Source organism: Tinamus guttatus, unplaced genomic scaffold (genome assembly GCF_059628265.1).
Source record: "Tinamus guttatus ecotype Peru unplaced genomic scaffold, ASM5962826v1 Tinamus_guttatus_pri_ptg000303l, whole genome shotgun sequence".
Classification (NCBI taxonomy): domain Eukaryota; kingdom Metazoa; phylum Chordata; class Aves; order Tinamiformes; family Tinamidae; genus Tinamus; species Tinamus guttatus.
In genome coordinates this window covers 158,103-174,536 of record NW_028288837.1, presented here as the reverse complement: position 1 = coordinate 174,536, position 16,434 = coordinate 158,103, and the positions used below count along the sequence as shown (strand labels likewise).

Here is a 16,434-nt window from a genome sequence, read left to right as displayed (position 1 = left end):
CCTCCATGGTCTTTTTTGGCCTGGGCGTAAGAGGCGGATGGGGCACTCTTGGTGGTGGAGGTCTTGGCACGAGCTTGTATTCAAAGCTGGAAAGAGGAGGAAAAAAATTAGCCTGATGAGAGGCTTGCAATTTCCAGCTACACATTGTTGTGCAGCAAAAAAGCAGCAGGCATGAAGGGAGGAGGGCAACCATCCTTCAGAGGTCACAAAGACTTTGTGTCCGGGAAAACTATCTCCCTCCCACAGTACCTGAGCACACGATCAACCCAACTGCCTTCCCCCAGGCTCTCACCTTGCAGGAAACCTGCTGCTCCCTCCCGCTTCTGCTCCTGCTGCGATGCCACGAACCCTCCGTGCGCAACGTCTTTCACTGGGAAAGAGGCGCTTTCCAAGAGGACTCCCTGAAAACAGGGACCATGAGAGCTCATCAGCTCTACTAAGCCACACACAAGCTCTGTGCCTTGGCTAGAATTCCCTGGCAAGAGGAACAAAGCATAGGCCAGCAAAGCTCCAGGAAAATTCCTGCCAGGTCTTACATTACCTTTGTTTGCGGTGCCTTCGCCGCCTTCTTCCCCACTCCTCTTTGGGTTGGGGTCTGCGGGTGCCCGAGGTACCCGTGCTGGGGGAGGTCTCGGGCAGAACTTCAACGCACTCCTGGAATCAAGAAGCACAGATCACGAGCCCGAGAGGAGAGTCCCAAAAGGCCGCTACCTCCTTGCTGTGCAGGAACAAAGCGCCGGGCATGGGGGAAGAGGTAACCACCTTTCTGAATTGAGAAGACTTTGCATCCGAGTGACCCATCTCCCTCCCGCAAGCACTAGAGCACAGTAATATCTCAAATGCCTTCCCTCTCACCTCGCAGCACCCTTGCTGTTCCCCGCTACTTCTGGCAATGTGACACCGCTTACGCTCCGGCCACAATGCCTCCCTTGGGAAAACGGGTGCTTCCCAAGAGGACTCTCTGAAATGGGGAATGGGAGAGAGCTCATCAGCTTTACTGCTCCATACACCACCTTGGAGCTAGCAATAAGCAAAAGGACCAATAGACCTCTATGAAACTTCTGTTGAGTCTTAAATTACCTTTAGTGGTCTTCTCATTGCCACTCTCTTCTTGCCCAGTCACCTTTGGGCTGGGTCTTAGAGGTGCATGTGCCATTCTTGGCGGGGGCCTCGGATAGAACTTGACTGCACCTCTGAGAACAAGAAGAAGGAAAAATGAGCCTGAGAAGAGGGTCACAAAAGCCTGCTCCCTCCTTGCTGTGCAGCAAGAAAGCACAGGGCATGGTAGAAGGGGGCAACCACCATGTCTGAATTCGGAAAGTCTTTGTGTCCAGGAAACACAGCTCCCTCCCATAAGTAGCAGAACACAGTATTCACCCATGTGCTCGAACGCCTTCTCCCAGGCTCTCACCTCTCAGGAGACTTGCTCTTCAGGGCAAGAGCAAGTTCTTCTGCCTGGGATGTGGCCCCACTTAGACTCTGGGAGGAATTGCTCTCTTGGGGCAAGAGGTCCTCCCCAGGAACACTCCCTGAATGCAGGATAGGAAAAATGTGATCAGAACAGCAGCCCACGGTGAGTGTGAACACAAGCCCCATTTTCATCTGCTCCAGGCTCCTAAAACACTGTGCCAGCAATCTGTGTTTCCCCACAGACATGCTTCCAAAGACATTGTTAGTCTCCCTTTCACGTTGCCTGTAGTGACTCTGCCTCCTTGCCTCTTAATTTCTCCATGGCACTACTGCTAGAGTGCTATTATGTACCACAAGTATTTCCTGGGGAATGGACCTTTTCTGGAGCTCACATTCCCTGATGGCTCTAATTCCCGCTCCCAGGCCTGCCCAGACCTCTCCCACATGCACCAGGGTCTTCGTACCAGGTCTCACCCTCACTGCTCTTCACATACACACTAGAAATCGCTGCTGAAAGCCTTACCGTCGATGGTGACATCAGGGACAGTTGGGAACATGTTAGGCTTCGTGCCTTCCATATTTCCACACGCTCCCTCTAGGTGAGGACTGAACGAAGAAGGCAAAAGGGACCTTCCTCCTCTCCAACCGTCTCTCACCTACACTTCACCAAACGGCCTGGCCCTGCTAGCCCACTGGCTCCCTTTGCCTTCCCCAACTCTCGGGAAAGCAGCTCCAGAGGATGGAAAATCAGCCCAGAGAGCAGCAGCCGGCGACCGGGATCCCACAGGCCTCACAGCGAAGTGTGCACCGGGGCCAGGGGCACCGTGATATCAGGGGCCTTGTGGCTATGACACGTGAGGGCCCCACTGTGACCCCACACCTTGTCACACACAGAGGGCTGCAGGGCCCTGACCACCCTCAACGACACCCACCCACATCACGGCCTGCAGTGGACAGGGAGGTGGCACCGCTCTTGTAGGGAGCTGCCCTCCTCCTCCTCTGCCTGTGCCTGGGTCAGGGAATGGAGAAGGAGGGCTGCGCTGTCAGCCACGCTCACGCACCACTGCCAGGGAAGGGCTGGCGCTGGTTGAACTTCCTTAGGCCAGGAGCCTGCAATGGCACTGGCTGCCCAAGGAGCACAGCCATTTCCTCTCTCTGCCCCTGGAGAAGGCTTACTCCCTTCACCACAGCAACGGTCAAAGACCTTGAAGCAAGTCTTACTGTGAACACCTCCAGCCAGAGGAAAAGCCTCTGAAACATCTCAAACAGGACTTGGACAGTTGCTTCCAATCCCTCCGCACAAGCCTTCCCCTGTATGAGGAGCAATGAGAAGGCTTGGGGTGGCAGGGCTTTTTTGGGTTGGCCTTCAGTTATTAGTTTTTGTCTTAAGTGGTCACAAAAACATATGGAGGAGTCCAAGGAAAGCTTGGCCACAGGCTGAGATGGTTATGGGAGACAGAACACCAACTTCCGCTGCCAGGTGCTCCTTTAGTGCAAGCAGGACACGACACTCACTTGCAGCCTCCAAGACACCTGTCCCCTGGAGGGCTTCAGGACCCACTCCCATCCCACAGTATGGCAACACAGCACAAGAGACCCAAATGACACATGGAAATAACCTGCATGTGTCACATCATCTGATGATGTACAGCTCTCTCTGGGTACCTCTCCATCACATAGGGGTCTCTAGCCCCAAGTCTCTAACCCGTGCTGCAGTAAGCAGTTTCCCACTTGCACACCTCTGCAATTGTTGCATCTCTGGCAGGGAGAAGGAGGGGGAAGTACGAAGAGAAAAGATCTCGTTCTCAGAAGTGTTCAGTTATGTGAACACAAGCTCAAGTTTTGCCGACTGTAACTGCAATGACAAGAGCCTGGAGGAATCCACCTTCCCAGCCGGTGCTTAGCCTTCCCTTTGAGCCCTGGTGCCTTAGAAGATGGCACTGTTGGTTGGTACTTAAGAGAATGGTCCCCCTGACAGCAGTCATGTAAGGTATTTGAAATTAGAGAAAAAGAACTGTTTATTGCAGTCACCTCCCTCCTAGGCAGAAGAAGCAGCTTCCATGCTCAGTGCAGCAATCATGGTCATGTGGTGGGTGAACACTTCCCAGAGATCCAGATAGTGTTGAAGCTGGACAGGGCGTTTCCGCCTGCAGCAGGGAAGTGACTTCAGCACTGGGAAAGCCAGCTGCTATTCCCACACAGAAGCCCTAAATAAGGCTCCCCACCTTGGCTGAAAATCTGATTTCCTTCCTACACTGGCAGCCACTCTTTGCAAAATCTGTGTAAGCATAAGCAGATCCCCCACACTATGCATGAAGAGCTGGCACACAAGCCATGTGCTCATTCCACATGCTGGGAAGGAAGCACGAGATGACCTTGGTGTCTCTGGGTGCTCTTTTGGTCCCTCTGTCGCTGCTGGAACATCCCAGAGGGGCACTTATCACCACGGGAACACGGATGCTTCCCAGGGCTCCGTCCCACTCTGCCCCCGGGGCTGGCCAGGCAGCAGCAAGGCCACGTGTGGAGCAGGGCCACACAGCACCAGGGGCCACCAGCGCAGTGCTGGTGACTCCCAGGGCCTTGGAGGTTCCCCTAAGGCATCCGGCACCCAAGCTCTGGCCAACGCCGCTCTTGTCTGCAGCTGCTGCTGCCGGGAGCCACAAGTGCCCGAGCAGCTGTGCGGGGCCAGGGGCAGCTGAGGCAGGTGAGGGAGGGCAGCCCTCGCGTCACGCGCACACAGCAGCGCTGCTCACTCGTCCCGTGCAGCCCAGCCCACTCTGCTGTCTGGGCACACACACAAGGGCTCACACTTGCTGCTGGCTGCAGAGCAAGTTCACAGCATGTGCCTCCCATCACTGGGAACACCCAAAGAAGACCCCTGCTCTCAGGTTTCTCATCACGCAAACATGTATCTGAGCGTGGTGACTGCCTCCCTCATCTTTTGCCCCACCAGCTTCTCAGAAAGAATGAACAGATGGAGATTCGCCAGGCATGAGAAGGTCACATCAGGTAAGGAAAAAAAAAAAAAAAAGACTCCTACATATATTTTATAAGATGGGAATTGTATTAAAGCAGCTAATTCTGTGCTTGATCTTTAAGGAGGACCGGAGCAGATGGATTGTTATGATGAAGCACATCTCCAGAGCTGCTCTTGCATCTGCGGGGGCAGCAGCCTGCCCAGCCACGAGGGCACAGGGCAACTTTTGGGGCCCCAAGAGAGGCCCTTCAGCTGGCACAGGTGGCCACGGCCTCCACACTGCAGAGTCCCCATAGCCTGAAGGGCCACAAGCAGAGCCCAGTCCTGTTGGGGACAGCACAAGAGGGGCACTCGGCGCTCCCCCGTCCCCCTCCCCGCTGGCACCCCACCCCATTGCCAAGGAGCTCCCAGTCACAGAGGAGCTGCTGCAGTCACAACGGAGGGGCTGCTGTGCTGTCACCCTGGCTCGCGGCGCCTGCCAGTCTGCGCCTCCTGGCCACGGCGGCAGCATGGCGCACGTGCGGAGGCCAGGCCGTGCTGCGGGCAGCGGAGCCAGGGATGCGTCCCAGGCGCTCCCCGAGCCCGCCAGGAACGGGCCGCGCACGCTTGCGCGGCGCCCGGCACCTCCCCTGCTGCGTGCGCCCGACTACCAGAGCCTGGAGCAGGGCGGGCAGTGCAGGAGGAAGCTGGGGGCTCCCCAGGACAGGTGAGCGCTGCTCGTGCTGCGCACCCAGCACAGGGCGCTGCCCTCGCGCAGCCTCCCGGCCCCCAGAGCCCCAGACGCCCCGGGCTGAGCCGCCACTTCAGCCTCTGTGGAGGGGCAGCTGCAGCCAGGAGCTGCCTGGGCCACCCCTTGGCCACCAGCTGCCCTTGAGCAGTGTCCCGGGCCCTGCCAAGGGAGCTGCCCGTGCCCGCGTGTGCCTGCCCCGCGCTGACCCTCTCCGCGGAGGGCAAAAAGCCTCTGGCAGCTCTCGCACAGCCCTGCTCCAGGGCCAGCCGCACGCTGCGTCGGGGAGCACTTGCCCGCCCAGCTGGGGCAAGCTCAGCAGGCAGCCGGGAGGCCAATGCCAGCCCAGGCTGCTGCTGCCGCCCAGGGCCTGGCTGCCTCTGGGGCCCTGCCAGGTGCCCGGGGCAGCTCTCAGCAAGGACGCTGCCGCCCAACTGCGCAACCTCGGGGCTCTCTCTGCTCTCTTGCAGCGCGGACACCTTCTCCCGCATCTTCCATCGGGAGAGAGAGCCGCGAAACGTCCTGGAGGCAGAGACACGCACCCCCAAGCCACCAGAAAGGCTCCCCGAGCTGCGCAACAGCCCCCATCCCCGCCACATCCGGAGGATCCCAGCCATTGGGCAGGGCGGTGCGCAGTGCGTTTTCCTAGTGGAAACAGAGGGCACCAAGGAAGAGCAGGTAGGAAGCGCTGCCTCGCGGGGCTGGGAGCAAGCCGGGGCCATGGGGAACAAGAGCCCTGGGCAGGCCACAAAGAGCAAGGAGAAGCAGTGGGCGCTCCGTGGCCTCCCATCCAGGCCAGGGGCCACTGCCTGCTGCACCCCCAAAGCTGCCTGCCCCGCGGAAGCCACACGAGCTCCTTCCGACCCTTCTCTTGCTCAGCAGGCTCGCTGGTGGCAGTGGGCGCGCACCTCCAGCCCCAGGGAGCGCTTCAGGAGGCCGGCGGGTAAGTTGTGTCCACCACAAAGACCCCGCGCAGAACCGCCCTCCCCTTGGGGGCAGCTGGGGGAGCCGGGTCCCTCGGCCCGAGCCCCTGTGGCGGGGGCTTCCCCGCTGCCCTGGAGAGGCGCCAACCCTCCCTCCGTCGCAAGGGCTCCAGGCGCTCGGCACCTCCGCTCAGGCAGCCGCGGCGCTGCTGTCGCTGGCTTGTCAGGGCTGCAGCAGGGCAGCCCTTCCTCACACACTGCTGGTCCCTCGGCCAGCCTTCCTGTGGCCCCTGCACGCGTCCCCCTTGCAGCCGCCTTGCTCTGAGCCTCAGCAGCTCTCAGCCTCCTCTGGGGGCCGGGGCTCCACGGTGCCTCCTCCTTGCCCTACAGGGCCCCTCACAGCTTGACCAGTAAGAACGAAGCAGCCTGAGATGAGCCTGCTCAACAGGCACCGCAGCGTTTCTCACCGCTTGCCTTCCTCTCTTTTCCCAGGGCCACAGGAAGCCTCTGTGGAGGCCGTCAGGTTTCCCAGCCTCTCCTGAGCTGCACGTGTCGTGCAGTCCCTGCCTAGGGGAAGGCAGGAGGGATGGGGACCTGCCCAGGAACACCAGCTTGGAGGGAAGCAGCTGGAGCAGCCCCCGAGTTACCGACTGCCCGTGCACGGCCCAGTCGAGCGGCTGGGGGCCTGCAGAGCCCTGCAAGGGCCAGCACCTCCTTTACCCTTGCAAGCCAAGGCTCTGTTCACGCTGGAGGCTGCAAGGAAGGCCCAGTTCATCAGGGCTCACAGCACTTACCTACTCTTTGTGCTGTTGTTATTGTTGATATTAGTGTTGCTGTTGCTTTTACTGTTTATATTGTTGATATTACTGTCTTTATTGTTGTTTTCATTGTTGGTGTTGCTGTTCAAGTACCTATTCTTGTGCCATTCTTTGGGTGTTTTGTGTTGTTTCCCAGGGAGCTCAGGCACAAAAGCATCCCCACTGCAGCGATGTCTGTGCAGAGCCGTCTTCTCAGGCTCCAGGGGAGCACCAGCAAAAAGCTCCCTCTAGGATTTCCCTTGGAACGTGGCTCAGGGGATGCCCAAAGAGGAAGGTGCCACAGCCCTAGTGCGGGGTAGCCCTGACGCTCTCAGAGGCCTGACACAACAAGTCCCCACAGTGCCCAAGCCACGGGCAAAGGGCAGCTCTTGGGTGTCAGGGACACGGGGCCTTGAGATGCAGAGCTGAGTGCCCCAGCCCCTGGGTGAGCACAGGGCCCATCAGGGCTGGGACACGCTCAGGGACGGCAGGAAGGGGGTGCGTGCAGTCTCCCCACAGGAGCTGCTGCAGAAATTGCCTCCTGCCAGGAACAGCCCCGTGCTGGGGACCATCATGGAGGCTGCTCTGTCTCTCTGCAGCCCCACGGACAGGGACCACGTCACCAAGGCAGGTCCTCCCGCTCCGTTGGACTCTGGGCTTTCCTGTGCAGGGCCCATTTGCTCTGCTGGAATTGTGTGACACCCAAGTCCTCGGGCTGCCAACAGCCTTTCCCAGCCTTTCCCTATCCTGGGCCGCCCGCCATTCCCTCTGCCAGGAGCTCGAGGCAGAGCTCAGCGCTGCGTGTGAGCGCTGGCGCAGAGGAGCTGGGCTGGCCAAGGGGCCGTCCCTGTGCGGAGGGCCCAGAGCGCAGCAGTGCAAGCTGCGAGCTCCCTGCCGTGGGGAGAAGGCAGGAGCTGCCCAGAGCAGGGCCCGGCACTGGCCACAGCTGGGAGAGCAGGTGCCACGGCTGCTCTCTGCAATGCACCACTTTGCAGAGGCACCTTTGGCACCAGGGTGCAGCCGGGCCCTGCGTGCAGCAGCCAGGGAGGTGTCCCCATGCTGGGGAAGGTGTCCTGCCCTCAGCACCACAGGGAAGAGCTTGGCACCATCCTCTTTACATTCTCCCTCAGCTATTTGGGCCTGTTGATAAAACCTCCTATCAATCTCTTCTCCACCCAAAACAGGCCCGGCCTGTTTAGTCTTTCCTCATAAGAGGGATAATGTGTCCCTCAATCACAAATGCTCACCATTGGGATGGAACTTGTCGGCTGTATGCTGCTGGCTCCGGAGAGCCCAGGAGAGGTGAAACGGCCTCTCCTAGAGCAGAACGAGGGCCTCGGGTGCCTCCTAGGACAGAAGGAGAGAAGCCGGGTGCAGTGTCTTTGGGCTGGAGAGCATTCCCCAAGGCAGCAGGACCTCAGCTCCGCTGCACACCGAGGCGCTCCCGGCTGAATGCAAGAGAGGACAAGCTGATCCTCAGGAGAGCACACACTGCTCTCTGCATGGGAAGGGAGCTCCCAAGGCCCTGCCTGAAAAGCAACAACGTCACCAGTGTTTCTTTTGTAGCCAAGTGGATCCATCGCACAGAGGGGCAGTAAAAGGACTTGCTGGGGTCGGGAGATGGGAGGGAGCGGGTGCTGCAGGGCAAAACGGCACAAGCAAGGCAGGAGACCAGGAGGCTGCGGGTAGATGAGCTCTAAGGCAGCACTGCCAGCCCAGCGGCGCGTGGCACACAGGGAGCAACCGTGTGCGCGGAGCAGCCTGCGTCACTGCGGGCAACGCTGCAGCGACCACCTCTCAGGAACGAACTGACCCCGTTCTTGCTGGACTCATTCAGCCCTCTCTTCAGTTTCCCACAACAAAGCTGTCGTGATTCTTCAGCCTCTGTGCGTGTCTCTTGCTTATGGATTCAGGCCCAGAGGGCAGCCTGACATCCTCCAAAAGCCACATTGTCCTGATGAGGGGCAGGATGTTCTCTCCTTCCAGCAGCCTGGAACACAGGAATAAGGAGCCAGGGAAAGGAGACAGAGGAGAGGATGAGGGCAGCTTTGGCCCAAAGCGTGCTCTCTTGAGATACCCCAGGGCAAGAAAAGGACCCTACGCTCTGCAAAGCTCCAGCCCCAGCTGCGCTTCATCTGTGGGTGGATTTTGTGCACACTTGTGCTAGTTTGCCCATGAGCCAGGCCACAAAATGTGCTGTGGGAAAGAGGACGGGCTCTGCCCTCATCCCCTGCAGCCCCTGCCCTGGCCTGCTGGCTCCAGGCTCCCTGCTCTTGGAGGCCTGGGCTCCAACCTGGGGTTCTATTTTCTTCCCAGTTAAGAGCTTCCCATCCACAAAGCCATTGTGTGGCACCAGCCCACACAGCCTAGGAGCCTACACAGACAACCTTGCTCCATTTTGTGTAGCTAAAACTACTGCTCTTAACTCTCCTACTTGGGCACTGCCTTCACTTTCTTCTATTACTTCTTCACCAGTGGTAATATTTAATGCATCAGCCTTTTATAGCCATTTACCATTTAAACTTTTTGCCGAAGCATCTCTAAACCACATGTTTTCTGTCGGTCTTCCATCGATGACAGATGGTACATTCAGAATTGATGAAGGTTTAAGAGCTTGTCCCAATGCTAATGGATCTGTTTTTACAGGCATCTGTGATTTGGGAACCTTAGTATGGCCTTCAGTTAGGTGCATATTTTCTGCAACTCCTGATAGGTAGGCATACCATTTTGTGGTAGTGGGGTGTTGTGCAATTCCTTCTGGGGGAGCAGTCCCCTTTAGGATTGCTTCTAGTAAATGAAACGGTCCTCTAGTTTGCACAGGTTGTCTTTGTTGTGTTTTCTCAATCTGTTTAACTGCTCAGACTAAGGATAAAAGTCCTTTTTCTTCCATTCAGAATGTTGTAGTTCCCCTTCTTTAAACGCAGTCAAGCTAAACAATAAATATCTTTTTGTTCCATCAGGGCTAGCCTCTAAGTAACTTACAGTAAGTAACAGTAAGTTACTGTACCTCAGTAACAGTAAGTTATTTACTGTAACTTACAGTAAGTAGCATGTTCAGGGAAACCCCATTCAGCTGTAAGAGGGTTGTGGGGGTGTTCTGGTCACAGTGACTGAAATGTTTCTAGTTCTCCACTGGGAGTTTTGACTGTCTCTTTGTGTTCTAATTCCCGCTTCCAAGGTTTGTCTTTCCTTAAGAGCGAATATAATGGATGGGCAATGATAGAAAATCCAGGTAGGTGCCTTCTCCACTATCCTAAAGTTCCCATCTATTGTTGCAATTCTTTCCCTGATCGGGGCATTTGCAGCTCTTCAATTTTTCTTAAGGTATCTGCAGGAATCCCTGCACTGCCAGCTATCCACCAAGTCCCTAGGAATTTTACCTCTTTGCTTGGTCCCTGGCATTCCTCAGGTGGTACCTCAATGTCAGCTTCAAGTAGGATTTGCCATACTGCTGTGGCTACTTTCCCAACCTTTTTGGGAAAATCACCCCCAATTAGGATGCCATCTATGTACTGGCATATGCATTGGCATATGTATATGCATTATAAAATATAAATGGTCACATACTACTCTACCAGAAGCAATAACTGAAGGAAATGCTATTGCAGACAAATTGATGATGGCAGCAGTACTGCCACGCAGTTTGGAGCAAGCCCGATTATGTCACCACTTCTTTCATCAAAATGCCTCTTCCTTACGTAAACAATTTGCTCTGTCCAGAGAACAAGCCACAGAAATTGTCTGTGCATGCCCTGATTGTCAATGTATTACACCAGTATCATCATACAAAGGAGTGAACCCTCAATGTTTACGAGCTAATGAATTTTGGCAGAGTGATGTCACACATATATCAACATTTGGCTGTCTGGGTTATGTGCATGTTAGTGTGGATTCCTTCCCAGGGTTTCTGGTAGCCACTGCACATACTGCAGAAAAGGCACGCGATGTGAAACGCCTCTGGTTAAGAGGTTTTGCCACTATGGACATTCCGAAAGGAATTCAAGCTGATACTGGTCCTGCTAATGTTTCACAAACAGTTTCTGTCTTCCTACAAGACTGTGGTATACAGCACGTTACAGGTATACCGCATTGCCCCACTGGACAAGCCATTACTGAACGTGTCCATGGGACTCTCAAGGCTATGTTAAATAAACAAAAAAAGAGGAAATCCTATGGACAGTGTTACCCCACAGGAACAGTTAGACAAAGCATTATATGTGCTTAATGTTTTGAATCCTTCTGATCATCTGTTATTTACACCAGCAGCTGACCGACAATTCGAGATGGTGTCTGCAGTTGTGCCCCCATCAAAGGGATGGTATAAAGAATTGGGAGAACCACCAGGGAGAGGCTCCATAGAACTAATAACATGGGGAAGGGGATATGTGTGTTCTCCTTCCCACAGGTGCTCGCTGGTTACCAGCAAAAGATGCAAAGCCTCAACTGGCGACAGAGCAGTCACAGCCATGGAAGAATTCCAGCCAAGTCCAGGAGTCAAAAACCATTGAGCTGTCGGAGTGAATCATGAATCATTTGTAAACATTTGGTGCAGCAGGGAATAGATGTAGTGATGTTTGCAATTCTATGCTTTTATGTATATTGATCTTAACCTATATAATTAAGAGTTTATGTTTCTATGTACTTTGATCTTCACCTATATCCTCTCTTTATATAACCTATATATGTTCGCTTTATTCATCAATGTCCTGGATGAAGGCACAGAGTGCTCCCTCAGCAAGTTTGCTGATGATACGAAACTGGGAAAAGTAGCTGATACCCCAGAGGGCTGTGCTGCCATCCAGAGGGACCTGGACAGACTGGACAACTGGGTGGTAAAAAACCTCATGCAATTCAACAAGGCCAAGTGCAAGGTCCTGCACCTGGGGAGGAATAACCCCAGACACCAGTACAGGCTGGGGACCGAGCTTGTGGAGAGCAGCTCTGCGGAGAAAGACCTGGGTGTCATGGTGGATGATAAGTTGACCATGAGGCAGCAGTGTGCTCTTGTGGCCAAGAAGGCCAGTGGGGTCCTGGGCTGCATTAAGAAGAGCGTCTCCAGCAGGTCGAGGGAGGTGATCCTGCCCCTCTACTCAGCCCTGGTGAGGCCGCATCTGGAGTATTGTGTCCAGTTCTGGGTTACACAGTCTAAGAAGAATGTGGAACTGCTGGAGAGAGTCCAGCGCAGGGCTACAAGGATGATGATCAGGGGCCTGGAACATCTGCCCTATGAGGAGAGGCTGAGGGAGCTGGGCCTGTTCAGCCTGGAGAAGAGAAGGCTGAGAGGGGATCTAATCAGTGTATATAAATACCTCAAGGGAGGGAGTGCAGAGGACGGGGATGGTCTCTTTTCAGTGGTGGCCACCGACAGAACCAGAGGAAACAGCCAGAAACTAAAGCATTAAAACTTCCACAGGAACTTAAGGAAAAATTTCTTAACAGTGAGGGTGCCAGAGCACTGGAACAGGCTGCCCAGAGAGGTTGTGGAGTCTCCTTCTCTGGAGATCTTCCAAACCCACTTGGACGCAGTCCTGTGCCACGTGCTCTAGGTGACCCTGCGTGTGCAGGGGGGTTGGACTAGATGATCTCTAGAGGTCCCTTCCAACCTTCAGCATTCTGTGATTCTGTGATTCTATGTAAGGGGAAAGCTGGAGGGCGGGAGAGGCTTCGCTGACTGCTGCGAGGAGTAGCAAGTGGTCAGGTTATTGGCTGCAGCCTGCTGCAGAGAGTGCGTACCCATCTCCTCTAAGAGGGGGACCCCAATCCCTTCACAACCTGCGTTTGCTGCTGCTTGGTTTGCCAAAGAAAAGACACGACACACGGTGAAGACACAGGAATGTTTCTTTAATGAGGCCTGTGCACAGAGCAGCCTGGCATCAGGACGTGGCCGAGCGCCAGCAGCACAGACTGACACCTTGCAGAGGGCAGTGCCGCCTCTCCCACGCTCTCCTCAGGCGGTTGCACAGGCCTTCCTGGGCGCCCGTGGATGCAGCCCCCTTCCCTGCAGCTCTCAGGATTAGCACGGTTTGGGTGGCCAGGGAAGAGATGGATGGGCTGCTGTCCTCCTGCAGGCCTTTCAGGGCTGACGGGGGAAGCACGAGCTCAGATGAAGCCCCCGTATCCCCGCAGGCACAAGGCCTCTCCTCTTAACACCACCAGTTCCACCCAGCTCTTGCCACAGCCAGGATGGAGCCAGGGGCTCTAATGGATTAGCTGGCAGCTGCTGCCCAGGAATGTGCCCAAGGTGCCTGAAATCTCTCTCCACTCTCCCCACAGCACCCCTGCTCCGCTCCTCTCGGGCAGCAGAGCCCTCCTCACCTACACAGGGATGGGAGCTCCTTGGACAGGGTCTCTCTTTGTCCCCCCAGCCCCGTGTGACACCCCGCTTGCCCTCACTCACTCTCACAGATGACCTCCACCGTCTCCTTGCTCTGCTCCCTGGTGTGCTGCCCAGCATGCCCTAGGCACACACACAGCGCCCCATAAATCCTGCTCCTCAAAGCTGTTCCCCCCAGTCCTGCCCACCTGGCCAGGCACCCACCTCCCCTCGGGCAGGGCTCACCCCAGTCCCCTTTCCCCAGTGTAACCCGCAGGGCTCCTGCTGCGAGGGACTCCCACTGGCCCCACTGCTGCGGGCAGAGATGGCTGAGGGTGGCACGGAGCCTCCAGGCGCCCAGGCGCTGCCTCAGGCACGCGGGGCTGCAGCAGCCACGGGGCTGCTTTTGCTGCCAGCGGAGCAGCCGGGGCTGAGGCCGAGCTGTCCCAGGACAGCGATGGAGCCCAGGGCTCGGGGCTCACCCAGGAACCGCACGGCCGCCTCGCGCAGGGACTCCTGGCTGCTCTCCAGGTACGACAGGCTCTGCCGCAGGTATTCGTCCGCCCTCCTCCTGCCCCTGCTCCCGGCCAGCTGGGGAGAGCACAGGGCTCAGCGCACAACATCCTCTCGCCGTCCTTCCCCAGGAGCAGCCGCCTCCCGCTGCCACCACACTCAGGACCCCCCACAGAGGCCGGGCAGCGCCGAGCCGGTGTTGGAGGCAGCAGAGGGACGGCTGCTGCCCCGCGCGCTGAGGGGCCCTCCTGCTGCAAGGCCCCACTGGGCCAGGGGCAGCTTCAGCACCCAGGGCTCAGCACAGGCACAGGAGCCTGCAGAAGAGTCCGCGAGGGCTGCTCCTGCACCCGGAGCCGCCAGCCACACGCACTGGGCACGGAGGAGGAAAGAGCTGCTCCGGGCTGGGGCTGCGGCCTGGGGACTGTCCTTACCAGGCACTTGCTGATCAGCCAAGTCTGCTGGCTCTGAGCCAAGCGCCTCAGCTCCTTCCACCTGAGGAGCTTGGCGGCACCAAGGAGGGCTTCCTGAGCAGCCTGCACATGGGAAAAACGGGGAGATGCCACCGCAGCCCATGGGACAAGAGCCTGTGCCCCCCACCGCCCTCCTCTTGACAAGACTCAGGGCATTTGCTGACCCTTCATGGCAGGGGGCAGCAGCAGGGCACTGAATCTGCTTTGGGGTCCTTGGCCCCTCGGTGGAGGGCAGAAACATGGAGCAAGCACCACCTGAACCAGCCTGTCCTGAACAGGCAGCAGAGCAGAGACTGCCGAGAGCTGCTGAGCTGCGGCCCAGGCCAGCAGGAGGCTGAAGGGCTGCAGCCCCAGAGACATCCAGGCAGGACTCAGCCAGGACCACCTCCCACAGCTATTCCCAACGTGGCTACGGGGCTCCCCAGCGTGCCCCATTGCTCAGCCGTACCTCGACCACGCTGGGGCTCTCATCCTGCAGGTGGAAGAGCAGTGGCAGCGTGCTCGTGTGCACTTGCTGCTTCATCTGCTCCTTTGCGGTGCCCGCTGCCATCTCCACGAGCTTGCTGAAGAGCTGCATGGAGAGCTTTCGTGTGTGCTCGCGCTCCTGGTGGCAAGGAAGAGAGAACTCCTCAGCACTGGCACCGCACGTGGCAGCTTCCTGCACAGGCTGCATTGGTGCAATGCAGCCCTGCAGCCAGGACAGCATGGGCAGCACAGGGCAGTATCCCAATAGCCCTTGGCAGAAAGGCTCCTGGCAGCCTCCCACGCACACCAGCCAGCCCCACGGCTCTGCCCCCCGCCTTACATCCTCAAAGAGGGGCAGGAGCTTCTCAGCCAGCTCTGGAGCCATGTCCGTGAGTGTTGGTCTCTCCAGGACACGGACCACACGGCTGAGCACGAGAAGGGCCTGGCTGCTCATGTCCCTGTCCTCGTCCTGCAAGTGTCTCATGAGCAGAGGCATCAGGACGTGCATTTTTCTGACCTGTATGTGAGAAATACAAGTTCAATTAAAAAAAACAGAAATAAAAGGCTACCCTGGCACCTTATTAGACAGCAGCTTCCCTCAGTCTCACACCCTTTCAGATATGGCTTGCTAGGTGCTGGGCTGAGATCTGCAGCCCCCTCTGTCGGAGAGAGGGAGACTGCAGACACCCGTTGGTCATCAACAGAACTCGTTTATTGTCCCACAAACAAGTATATTTATACAGTAGATAATGAGTCTCATACATATTGCAAAACCTGAGCTCACGATTGGCTGCCGGGCTGGAAAGTACCGGAATCCCTAGATGGCGAACCCCCACTATCAGGCCGGTCCTAACCGGTTCTTGCAATCCTCGTGGTTAGGACAATGTCAGGGTAACCTTGGTTTGCACTATAACCTACTTACACTAACTCCAGCCGGCTGCCATGACCCTTCTCCTTGAGCCAGAGCTGAACCACGTCCTCCACACTTCCCCCGTTTTCTTTATGAGCTAAGAGACTCATACGACCTTCGACGGCTCGCATTAGCATCTGCTGCAGACAGCGAAACATGCAAGGCATAATAAGCAAAAGTAACACTATCATAAGAACCATAGTAGCCAGGCCTCTTAGTGCTGAAGTGACCCAAGGACCTAGACCAAAACCTTTAAGCCAATCCTCAAAACCAAAACCAGAGGACACTTGTAGCTGATTAGTGAGATCCCTTAGGTTTTGGAGGCTACGGTGGATCGATTCGGAATGGTCGGAGAGATTCATGCAGCGCATCCCCTTAAAGTCCTCACACCCATGCCCGTGGGCCAAGAGCAGAAAATCAATGGCAGCACGATTTTGCAAAGTAGCATGTCGGACAGAATCCACATCCATTAAAAGATCAGAAATTGCTCGAGATGTGTCGTTTGTTTGTTTCGCAAGCCAACACCCCATCTTTCTGAGAGTGGTGAGGGCCTGTGCTGCTGCGACCCCGGGCGCCAGGATGGATGCTGCAATTACCTCTCCCGGAGACCAGAACTTTGCGTTAGAATCACATTCCTTTTGAAATTGGTGAGAGTGAATCCCTCTTTTAACTCTTCCAAATTTACGATGCAGGTCGAGGATCATGGAAGTATTGGGGGTGAGTAGCGTTAATCGCCCTAGGGTGCAGGGACCCCCTATCATCCTGGAAGGTATGCCTTGCCAAGCCCTATCACCGCAAATCAGAAAGATTCCCGATGGCAATTGCAGCGGGGCATTATTGGATCTTGATATATTGCTAGAGGTGTAATTACACCATAAGGTTTCATTCCCCCAGGAGGCAGAAACATTCACGGGTAATATTTGGTTCAT

The 16,434-nt window shown here is 56.4% G+C and overlaps 1 protein-coding gene across 1 annotated transcript; it reads right to left on the bottom strand.

Moving 5' to 3' along the window:
• Positions 1 to 541: 541 nt before the first annotated feature.
• LOC148594063 (uncharacterized) lies at positions 542 to 16,434 on the bottom strand (the record flags this gene model as incomplete). The annotated part of the gene is made up of 3 exons (XM_088528154.1): positions 15,793 to 16,434; positions 14,579 to 14,734; positions 542 to 654 (listed from the first exon to the last, which is right to left on the bottom strand). Coding segments are annotated over exons 1-3 (911 nt in total), but the record flags the coding sequence as incomplete, so codon positions are not given.